General features: G+C 46.2%; 1 protein-coding gene across 2 annotated transcripts in view; it reads left to right on the top strand.

Moving 5' to 3' along the window:
* LOC148521525 (F-box/LRR-repeat protein 3-like) overlaps nucleotides 1-7876 on the top strand; it is a 38325-nt gene extending 30449 nt beyond the window's left edge. For both annotated transcript variants that reach the window (XM_088475073.1, XM_088475072.1), the window contains 2 exons: nucleotides 5156-5327; nucleotides 5467-7876. In XM_088475073.1, the coding sequence (XP_088331199.1) occupies nucleotides 5156-5327; nucleotides 5467-6110 (816 nt within the window). In that variant the 3' untranslated portion in view covers nucleotides 6111-7876. The remainder of the gene's footprint in view (nucleotides 1-5155; nucleotides 5328-5466) is intronic.
* The last annotated feature ends 4475 nt before the right edge of the window (nucleotides 7877-12351 follow it).

The following is a 12351-nucleotide window of genomic DNA, read 5'->3' as shown; positions in this document are numbered from 1 at the left end:
ACCAAAAAAATATATATTTTCTGTGTTTGTGAATTGTGTGTGCAGTAGCCGCACGTGCATCAACAAAGTAGTGCCAAGCGTGCGCCTGTGTCATAAGTAAAGGGCCGGCTGGCTTGACCGTTAAAGGGTGCTGTAACCCCCGAAAGTACACTCCAGTCCAAACCAAAAAAAAAATTATTTTCTGTGTTTGTGAATTGTGTGCGCAGTAGCCGCACGTGCATCAACAAAGTAGTGCCAAGCGTGCGCCTGTGTCATAAGTAAAGGGCCGGCTGGCTTGACCGTTAAGGGTGCTGTAACCCCCGAAAGTACACTCCAGTCCAAACCAAAAAAAAAATTATTTTCTGTGTTTAGCCGCACGTATATATCAAATTGATATAACATAAATGGAGGACCAAACTTTCTCCGATAAAAATAAAATAGAGAAAGATCAAGAACCACTTCCTCCTAGTGCTGAAGCTGCTGCCACTAGTCATGACATAGACAATAACATGCCATCAACGTCGTCTGCCAAGGCCGATGCCCAATGTCATAGTAGAGGGCACATACAATCCCAAATGGCAAAGTTCAGGAAAATGACCTTGAAAAAGACATTTAAATCAGCTGAAGAGAAACGTAAACTTGCCAATATGCCATTTACGACACGGAGTGGCAAGGAACGGCTAAGGTCAATCCCTAGTATGTTCATGACTAGTGGTTCAGCTTCACATGACGATGGAAGCCCTCCTCCCACTAAAAAAATCAAAAGAGTTAAGCTGGCAAAAGCACAGCGAAGAACTGTGCTTTCTAAGAAGATATCACAAATCCCCAAGGAGAGTCCAAGTGTGGTGGTGGTTGCGATGCCTGACCTTCCCAGCACTGGATGGGAAGAGGTGGCTCTATCCACCATTTGCACGCCCCCTGCAAGTGCTGAAAGGAGCACCCACAGTCCACTTGCTGATATGCAAATTGAAGATGTCACTGTTGAAGTACAACAGGATGAGGATACTGGTGTAGCTGGCGCTGAGGAGGAAGTTGGCGAGGAGGATTCTGATGGTGATGTGGTTTGTTTAAATCAGGCTCCGGGGGAGACAGTTGTTGTCCGTGGGATGAAAAAGCCCATCACGGTCATGCCTGGGCAGAAGACCAAACATTCCACCTCTTTGGTCTGGCAATATTTCTATCCAAATCCGGACAACAACTGTCTTGCCATATGTACCATATGTAAAGGTGAAATAAGTAGGGGTAGGGACGTCAACCACCTAGGAACATCCTCCCTTATACGGCACCTGCAGCGCGTTCATAAAAAGTTACTGTCAAGTTCAGAAACTTTGGCTAAGACCGTAAGCAGTCCAGGGACACCTAAATCCCGTTGTCCTGTTGTATCCAAGCGCCTGCAAACCACACCGTCAACTCCCTCCTCGTCAATTTCCTCCTTAGTCAGGATCGGAAGTAGTCCTGCAGGCCATGTCACTGGCATGACTGACTCTCCTATCCGGGATTCCTCCGGAGGATCCTGCATTGCTACGCCTACTGCTGCCGCTGCTGCTGTTGCTGCTGCTGGGAGTCGTTCATCATCCCAGAGAGGAAGTAGGAACACCACTACTTTTACTAAACAATTGACCCTCCAACAGTCCTTAGCGAGGAGGATGAAGTACGACAGCAGTCATCCTGAAGCAAAACGTATAACTGAGGCCTTGACTGCTATGTTGGTGTTAGACGTGCGTCTGGTATCCGCCATTAGTGCAGTGGGATTTAGACAATTGATGGAGGTAGTGTGTCCCCGGTTCCAAATCCCGTCTAGATTCCACTTCACTAGGCAGGCGATACCGAGACTGTACAGAAACGTCAGAAAAAGTGTCCTCAGTGTCCTGAAAAATGCCGTTGTACACAATGTCCACTTAACCACGGACATGTGGACAAGTGGAACAGGGCAGACTAAGGACTATATGACTGTGACAGCCCACTGGGTAGATGTATCACCTTACGCAGCAACAGCAGCAGCGTCACCAGTAGCAGCATCTCCGAAACACCAGCTCGTTACAAGGCAGGCTACGCTGTGTATCACCGGTTTCAGTAAGAGGCACACCGCCGACAACCTCTTAGAGAAACTGAGGGAAATCATCGCCCAGTGGCTTACCCCACTTAGACTCTCCTGGGGATTTGTGATATCTGACAACGCCACCAATATTGTGCGGGCATTACATCTGGGCAAATTCCAGCACGTCCCATGTTTTGCTCACACAATAAACTTGGTGGTGCAGAATTTTCTGAAAAGCGACAGGGGCGTGCAGGAGACGCTTTGGGTGGCCCGAAAAATTTCTGGCCACTTTCGCCATTCAGCGACTGCGTGCCGAAGACTGGAGCGCCAGCAAACACTCTTGAACCTGCCCCGCCATCACCTGAAGCAAGAGGTTGTGACGCGGTGGAACTCAACCCTCTATATGCTTCAGAGGATGGAGGAGCAGCAAAAGGCCATACAAGCCTATACATCCACCTATGACATAGGCAAAGGAGGGGGTATGCACCTGACTCAAGCGCAGTGGAGAATGATTTCCGTGTTGTGCAAGGTTCTCCAGCCCTTCGAACTTGCCACACGTGAAGTCAGTTCAGACACTGCCAGCTTGAGTCAGGTCATTCCCCTCATCAGGCTTTTGCAGAAGCAGCTGGAGAAAGTGAAGGAGGAGCTAAGACGGAGCGATTCCGCTCGGCATGTGGGACTTGTGGATGAAGCCCTTCATTCGCTTTGCCAGGATTCCAGGGTGGTCAATCTGTTGAAATCAGACCACTACATTTTGGCCACCGTGCTCGATCCTAGGTTTAAAGCCTATGTGGTGTCTCTCTTTCCGCTGGCGGTGATGCAGGGCAGGCAGGACCAAGTTTGGACATCTGGTCCGGACTGAAGGACCTGGCAACAATTTCTGACATGTCTACTGTCACTGCATATGATACTGTCACCATTGACAGAATGGTGGAGGATTACATCGGTGACAGCATCCAAGTAGGCATGTCAGACAGTCCATACCTGTACTGGCAGGAAAAAGAGGCAATTTGGAGGCCCCTGTACAAACTGGCTCTATTTTACCTGAGTTGCCCCCCCTCCAGTGTGTACTCCGAAAGAGTGTTTAGTGCAGCCGGGAACCTTGTCAGCGAAAGGCGTAGGAGGTTGCTTCCACAGAATGTGGAGAAGATGATGTTCATCAAAATGAATTATCAGCTCTTCCAGGGAGACCAGCCTCCAGAAGGTACAGAGGGACCTGTGGTGGTGGATTCAAGTGGGGACGAGTTAATACTTTGTGAGGATGAGGATGTACACACTGAAGAGGGTGAGGAATCGGTGGATGAGGAGGATGAGGATGACATCTTGCCTCCGTAGAGCCAGTTTGTGCAGGGATACATTAATTGCCAGCTTGTTTTGTGGGGGCCCAAACGAACCAATCATTTCAGCCACAGTTGTGTGGCAGACCCTGGCGCTGAAATGATTGATTTGTTAAAGTGTGCATGTCCTGTTTATACAACATAAGGGTGAGTGGGAGGGCCCAAGGACAATTCCATCTTGCACCTCTTTTTTTTCTTTGCATTATGTACAGTTTGGGGCCTAGTTTTTCTAACTGCCATCCTGTCTGCCACTGCAGTGTCACTCCTAGATGGGTCACGTGTTTGTGCCGTCCACTCGTGTCGCTTAGCATAGTCATCCAGCTACCTCGGTGCAACCTTTTGGACATAAAAACACTATTGTGAGGTGTGAGGTGTTCAGAATAGACTGGAAATGAGTGGAAATTAAGGTTATTGAGGTTAATAATAGCATAGGAGCAGAGAAACCAACAAATTCTGTGATTTTAGCTGTTTTTATGCTTTTTTAAAAAAAAATACAGATCCAAAACACAAAACCCAGAACCCAAAACACGGAAGGGTGGTTTTGGCAAAACCAATCCAGATCCAAAACACGAAGAAAGATCCAGATCCAAAACCAAAACACGAAAAGTGGCCGGTGCACACCCCTAACTCAAACACACATGACAGCCGAGATGAGTTGGGCTGGCTTGCTTTGGTGTCTTAAAACTGGCTGAGATCAGCTGTCATTTAGCAGTCCAGCTCCCAGGCCACGCCTCGACTCACATACAGTGAGCAGAATGAGTGGGCGCTGCGCCAGCCAGCACGCATGCGCTTAGGAAACCTGCTGGAGAGGTCCTCCTGAGTGCAGACCTTCTCCTCTGCTCTTATTCAGCATCAGCAACCACAGCCCAGCACCGCACATGTGCAGAGGGAACTGCCGCTGACTCAGTTTCTGACGTCACTGCGTTCATCTGAAATGCAAATGCAGCAGGAGGTGCTTCTAGGAAAAAGACACCTTCTTGCTACATCTGCGATCCCAGTTCTGCGACTGAGGCCGGGCCCTGGCAGCTGTAAGGCCTGGATATCTGTGTCCACCGGTGCAGTCCCTGGCCTCGCCCCTCCCAGAAAACAGGGATGATACTCCCCCATTTCTGGGAACGGTGACCAGCCACGCCCACGCCCTGCTCCCTAAACGATTGAGATGCTGCGGGTTTGCGAGCAAGATCGCAAGACCTGTTCTGCACATGCGCAGAATAGATCCTATGTATGCGCAGGCTCTAAACCATTGGATATGTAGGCAAACTATAAGGTTAGCGTACATCTCGGAATCAGGCCTAAGTCTCTCCTGTACATGCACAAACCTTCGATGGTAGGAGCCAATGGTACACTATAGCATAGTTTTTACAAGCAATGGAGGTCTCACCAATGGCCATCCCTAAACGGAAGTGGGCAGCTGGGAGGTTGCATGACGCTCTGCCCCCCGCTGTAAAAATAACACAAATTGCAGCTCTATACTGCAGGTACAGGGCCAGGATGCAAAGGTCTTACACACAACTGAGTGTGATTGATTCTGTGTGTGAAGGTATATAGGATTGTGGAATCCAGTGGGCAGGGCTTCTGACTATAGAAAGGGCTGGTGTGGAATAGCTAGTGTCAGGGAGCCATCGCAGATGTACAAATGTGTTGTTATTACATTTGTAAGGAGTAAAAAGCCATCTGACATAACCTAATGGTGTGAAGAGTCGTTCCTTTGCAAGCAGTTTTTTTACTATAAATATTTATATATATGATAGTTTTTCATTTAATGTGTATAACCAAAATAAAAATACCCTTTTTTTTGCAGTCTCACTTCGTTTCTGCGCTGACTGTAGTTTTTGTCAACTCAAAGTCATTGTCTTCAATAAAGATCGATGACACCCCAGTGGATGACCCTTCGCTAAAGGTCTTGGTGGCAAATAACAGCGATACCCTGAAACTGCTGAAAATGAGCAGCTGTCCTCACGTATCTCCTGCTGGTAAGAACATTTTTTTTTTTTGTTAAAGTTTACAGCCAAAGTAATGGCAAACTTACTTTGCAAACATGGACCTACGATAGGTGTGAGTGGGAAAAATTCATAGTACTAACACTGTGCCCACCATCTCTTCTGTCATTAGGAATTTTGTGCGTGGCTGACCAGTGCCATGGACTTCGAGAACTGGCACTGAATTATCATCTCTTAAGCGATGAGTTACTGTTGGCTCTCTCGACCGAGAAACACGTCCGCCTTGAGCACCTTCGTATCGATGTCGTAAGTGAAAATCCCGGTCAAACGCATTTTCACACGATAAAGAAGCAAAGCTGGGATGCCCTTATCAAGCACTCCCCCAAGGTCAATATCGTTATGTACTTTTTCCTGTACGAAGAAGAATTCGATGCATTTTTCCGAGAGGAGACTCCAGTTACTCACCTTTACTTTGGTCGTGCCGTGAGCAAGGCGATGTTGGGCCGTATAGGACTCAATTGCCCGCGTCTGGTTGAACTGGTCGTTTGCGCAAATGGACTTCAGCCTTTGGACGATGAGTTGATCCGCATTGCTGATCGTTGCAAAAACTTGACCGCCATTGGCCTTGGAGAGTGCGAGGTTTCCTGCAGTGCATTTGTTCAGTTTGTAAAAATGTGCGGGAGGAGACTGACGCAGCTATCCATTATGGAAGAAGTACTCATCCCAGACAACAAATACAACTTGGAGCAAATTCATTATGAAGTTTCAAAGCATCTTGGAAGAATGTGGTTTCCCGATATGATGCCCACATGGTAGACTAGGAGAAGACTTTGTTTTAGGACGCTTTTTTGCATTTGCTTACTATGCAATGATATCATACGATACATCGATAAACATAGCATATAGAATCCTGCTTACAGGTCAAATAAGGCATGTTTCAACATCAACATCACTGGGTGCATGGACCAAATCTAACCCTACATCATCTATAAAGCAGTTATACTATTCAGTATTGTCCAATTGCAACTATATTGTTTGCACAGATCACAGAGTTTGATTATTAGTTGACTTGCTTGGTGTGAAAAGATAGATATTATAAAAAAACCAATGATTATTTAAAACGCAGTGACTTGGGCCTAATTCAGCGGTGCCCGCTAACTGGGCCAATGCTAATATTCACGCAGTTCGCCGATGTTGGAAGTACTGGGCATGCGCCCTGATGTTTACCGCCGGGAGACGCAGAACGAATTTAGTTGCAAGAGCCTTGTGTTTCAGTGTTCATTCCTGGGGGGTATTTGGGCAGACGCGGGGGTGTCGCTGACAGTGACTGCCCCTAAGCTGTAGTAGCACAGACACAGATGGAGAAATTGCACCTGCACTCATATGTACACCATGCTGGGTGCAACAAATATTTGCCCCCTTGGCAGATGCACATCTCAGAATATGGTGCAACTCTGCCGCGTCACTCCCACGAGATGATTCACTTCTGCGTTCGCACAGCGGACACCCGGAAATGCCCGTTTAACAGAAGAAGAGGAACAGCTGAGATCCGTCCCATTCCAAATTGCTCGGAGATATGCAAAGATGCGCTATAGCGTATGCGCCGTCTGCTGAAGCTCGCTAGATGCGGCTGCACAGGGAGCTGCGTATAACTCGAAATCAGGCCCGTCTGCATAAATCATTTATAATAAGTGTGCCAAAGCTTCAGACGCTTTATGCTGATCAAAGAAACTTTGGCCCAGGGTTGATAAATGTGCAGTAACGTGTGGGTAGTTTATCAGCTCGTGTACATACAGTGTGAATACTACTGGAATATATTTAGTAATATTTAAAAAAAAAGTTTGGAAATCTTATATTTCCTTTGGTCAACTTTATTAGAGTTGTAGCTGCACATAATGCTGTATGGTATGTCATTTGTGGTTACAGATTACATCAAGGGTCTTACATCTGGCACGTCATATGGACTGTATGCTACATTTGCAGAAGTGCATTAGATTAGAAATTCCTATTATCACTGAACCAACTAGGACTGTGTCTGTCATCTTTATAGTATGATGGCATCAGGCTTAGTACAAGAAAAGTATGATGGCATCACAGGGTGGATGGGTTTAGCAAGGGGCACCAGATGAAAGGTTGGCATCCTGCATACTTGCCATGAAAACACAAGTTGGGTTTAGTTATTCTCTGAGGGGGAGATTTATCAAAGCTCCCAAAGAGGGCAAGCGGCAGTGTTGCTCATGGCAACTAATCAGATTATAGCTATTTTATGTAAAATACAAGATTGATGATGGCTAGAAGCTGATTGGTTGCCCCTCCACTTGTCCTATTTAGAAGTTTTGATAAATCAGCCCTTTTATGCGGCCAGATTTCCCATTGCATTTCAACAATACTACAATGCTGCAAACAGGGGTATGGAAGCATGCGAAATATTGGGGAATTAGTTTATACCCAAGTGGTACATACACTGTAAGATTAAAAAAAAAAAAAAAAGAAAAACATTTTTTTTCTAAAAATGGCTCATACTGAGTTAGATGATATGTACATGTCCTTTTATTGATTATATGGATTTATCCGTGTTTGAGTATGTGAAGCTTCAGTAGACCATACTGTACAAACTGTTTTCATGTATGTATATTAAAATGTAAACTGTATTGTCACTTCTTTGCAATGATTTTACATTAGGCTAAATGTCTTGGACTGACTGGCAGTTGTGATGCTTTGTGTGTGCTGCCAGTCACGCCTTTACAGAGCAATGTTGTGATGCTTTGTGTGTGCTGCCACTCAAACCTATACAGAGAAATGTTGTGATGCTTTGTGTGTGCTGCCACTCACACCTATACAGAGAAATGTTGTGATGCTTTGTGTGTGCTGCCACTCAAACCTATACAGAGAAATGTTGTGATGCTTTGTGTGTGCTGCCAGTCACGCCTATACAGAGAAATGTTGTGATGCGTTGTGTGTGCTGCCTCTCAAACCTATACAGAGAAATGTTGTGATGCGTTGTGTGTGCTGCCTCTCAAACCTATACAGAGAAATGTTGTGATGCTTTGTGTGTGCTGCCAGTCACACCTATAGAGAAAAATGTTGTGATGCTTTGTGTGTGCTGCCAGTCACACCTATACAGAGAAATGTTGTGATGCATTGTGTGTGCTGCCAGTCACACCTATAGAGAAAAATGTTGTGATGCTTTGTGTGTGCTGCCAGTCACACCTATACAGAGAAATGTTGTGATGCGTTGTGTGTGCTGCCAGTCACACCTATAGAGAAAAATGTTGTGATGCTTTGTGTGTGCTGCCAGTCACACATATACAGAGAAATACTAGATCACATGAAATGGGGCAAGCCATGGCTTATGTGATGTCAGGAATCAGAATCACACCTGCCAGCCTGCCTAAGTGTGGTATGACTAGTTAACATTCAGAACGTCATCAGTATCTGAATGTCGACATGGACGTTAGGTCAACATACTATTAAGTCAACATGCTCAGAATGTCAACATTTTACATGCCAACACCAGAAAGTAAGCATATGATTTTTTGTTTTTTTTCAGGGAAGTGCTCATAATGCCAACAGTCGGGATGCCGGCACTTAGAATGCCTGTGCCGGAATCCAGACACCTGTCAGAATCCTGGTGCCGGCATCCCGACGGTAAGTATTGGGGTTAGGGGGAGGGTTAGGGGTTAGGCACTGGGGAGGGGGGGAGGTCAGGCACTAAGGGAGAGGATTAGGTTTACGGTGCAGGTTAGGTTTAGGCAGCTGGGAGGGAGGATTAGGATTCTGACCACCAGGATCCTGAGCACTGGTATCCTGTACCCAACCCGTTTATTTTAAGCCTAACCCTAAACCTAACCCAGTTTCCCAAACTATGCCATTACAATCCAGGTTCTGTTGGATATCCATGCTTCATTCCAGATGGTTAAATCAAATTGACTGAGGTACTAATTAAGTCACATGGACTGTAATGGCAGAGTTTGGGAACCTCTGTACTAACCTTAATGTTGATGTTATGGTGTCGACATGTGAAATGTCGACATGCTGAATGTGTCAACATTTTAACCATGTCAACCTAATTTTACATCAACATATTGGTTGTTGGCTTAACATCCACGATGACATTCTGAATGTCAACTAGACGACTAAATACTGCCTGCCTTGTCTCATACCACTGTCAGGGTTTTTTCCTGTGCACGCGCCTCGACCTGGGCCTTGTCTATGTCTGAACAGAAACTACCCAGTCCAGAGTCCCGGGTACGAGATCCCGCAACTGACCAGGGTTTTTCCCAGTACTTCCAACCCGGGTGAGTGTCCCAGCTTATGTCTGAAAGGGAATGGGTATGTAATGCTGGCTATCGGGATGCCTCCTGTCACAATACCAATAGCGGCATCCTGATGGTTGGTATCCCGACAGGGGTCGGGTAAGTATACTTACCCTCCCCCTTCTCCCCTTAATCCAAACCCTCCCTTCTTGTAGCCTAACCCTCCCCACCCTGCACCCTAACCTTAGCATTCCCCGTTAGTGCCTAAACCTGTTTCCCCCCCTTCGTGCCTAAACCTAACTCCCCCAGTGGTGCCTGACCCTAACCCTCCCCCTAAGGGTGCCTAATCCTAACCTCCTCCTCCAAAACCTAACACTAACCCTTTTAACTTACCTAAACCTAACCCTCGCCCCTGCGGCTCCCCGACTTGTGGCTTACCTTCGTTCGGTCACGCGTCCTCCTGGATTCCGGTGTCAGTATTTTGACACCTATCTTAAGTCCCTTGTCGGGATTCCAGTGACGGGATTGAGACCAGCGGCCTTGCGCCCGTTGGCCTCATAGCTACATCCGTCTGAATGGCCTAAAAAAACTTGATTGGCGGGCAGAGTAGCGCTTGGAGATTAAATCACTCCAAGTGTCAACCGTTAGACGGAAGACCTGGGTCACTGGAAGATCCGGGTCCGGTGTGACGGGTGACGACCTGGGAATAACCCAGGACCATCATCATCCTGGTGTGAAAAGGGTTTCTGACAGGCACACAGGGCAGCTGCAAAACCTTCAGTGGTTATTTGGAATGTGAGATATATAATTCAAGGGGGATTTATTTCAAGACAGAATTCTTGCGGAACAAGCCTCAATTTCCAGTAGGTAATAGTTGGAGCAATTATGGAAACAGGCAACTTGTAACCTGTCCAACAAAAACACAAATCCTGCTGGGACACATATCCTTTATATTATAGTGTCATGTCTATTTTGAATATCACCCATGGACTGCCTGCCTACTTCATTTATCTGCTATATTTGATGATGGAACCCTTTACCTTGCACTTGAGTTAATGTAACTAATTTAAAGAAATTAACAAAGTTAAAACATGGCATGATATGCTAAATATAGTGTACACGGCTGTCAAGAGCAGTGACGGGCCCGTGTACTGAGGTGTGTGGCCAAAACAGGGAGGCGTGTTCACACCCCCTACAAAAAAAAAGTTACAAAAACTCTGCGTGGCACCATGGGCTGCTCAGCCAGGGGCAGATCCAGGGGGTGGGCGATCAGTGTTAACGCTTTCCCCCTCTATCACATCATGCAGGGAGATAGAGGACTGACTACTGCTGCTCAGCCTCAGTAGCCTCCCTGTACCCTCCACAGCCAAGCTCGCAGCAGCATGTTGGGGAGAGAGACTGCTGATCTGTGCAGCAGCAGTCAGTTCATTTTATCCCCCAGCCTGATGTGCCACTGCCTGTTGGGTAGCATCTAGATGCCCTTCACCAAACAGACCCAGACGTCATCAGTTACTATCCACGTGGGCATAGAGGGGAAAGTTAAACCCCGAAGCGTGGCGAGCAAAGCTAGCCCGCGAGGGGAGAAATTACCACTATCGGGGGTCAGATACTCCAGCTGAGATGAAATAACTGCGCTGTGAGGGGAGGTCCTAAGGATGAATGGGAAATATTAACAACCCTGCATGTTATATAGGCAGAGGTTCCCAAACTCTGCCATTACAGTCCACGTTTAAAGGATATCCATGCTTGAGCACAGATGACTTAAATAGTACCTCTGTCAGTTTGATTTAATCATCAAGACTCAAGCATGGATATCCTTAAAACTTGGACTGTAATGGCGATTTGGAAACCTCTGCCATGGAATAATGGCCAATGGTCTACCATAGTGGCTAGAAAATTAAATACAAGCTGATTTAAAAAATAAAAAAAATTACAATATTTTTCTTCTTTAGCAGAGGTGTTACAGGAGAAAAGGGAGGGGATTGGAAAGGGAACTAAGGCCATATCAAGACCTTATAATATAATCCAGTTACAGTAATAATAGGGACTAACAATAAGGAGATCAACTATTTTAATGGGGCAAAAGTTAGGGGGAGAGGAGTTTACAGAACTAGGGGTCAAACGATGAAAGGTGTGTAATAAAAACTACACTACAAAAAATATTGGAGCAATAAAGTATTATTTAATAAAACAGTGCAATTATTTATTTTGTATAAAGGGCATTAAAATTATTTAAAGTGGGCACTGATCTCTCTCTCTCTCTCTCTCTATATATATATATATATATACTGTATATAAAATAAAGTCCCTGGTTTAGGGATCTGCCTGTTCGTTTAAACTAATCTCTTGAATCACTGGATGGATTTTAATGGGGTTTTCATTATTCTATACAGCATTGGTCGAGGAAGGTTTAGGTGTATGAACCATTCATCTGTGACAAAAAAGAACTGGGCAGGGAGCTGAAAAAGAAATTTAGCATCCAACACTTGCGGCTTGGAATGAAGCAAGTCACAGAAAAACCTGTTGTGCTGTGTGAGTGACTGCTGCTGCAGAGCCGATGGCTGCGCTTTGATTGGCTCTCTGAGACAGTGAGAGCCAATCAAAGAGAACAATGGGCCTGATTCAGACCCACTCGCGAGCGGCTGTACGCTCGCAAGTGGGTCGATGGTCTGCACTGAGCATGCGCACGACGGAGGGAGCTCCGTCGTGCGCATGCGCCAGACACGACGAGCGAAGGACTTTCCTTCGCTCGTTGTGTCCGATCAAAGGGGGCGTGCTGTCAATGTTGACTGACAGCACGC

This window comes from Taudactylus pleione, unplaced genomic scaffold (assembly GCF_031769625.1).
Source record: "Taudactylus pleione unplaced genomic scaffold, aTauple2 ptg000161l, whole genome shotgun sequence".
Classification (NCBI taxonomy): Eukaryota; Metazoa; Chordata; class Amphibia; order Anura; family Myobatrachidae; genus Taudactylus; species Taudactylus pleione.
The sequence above is the reverse complement of the archived record's forward strand: the minus strand, read 5'-3'. Positions and strand labels throughout refer to the sequence as shown.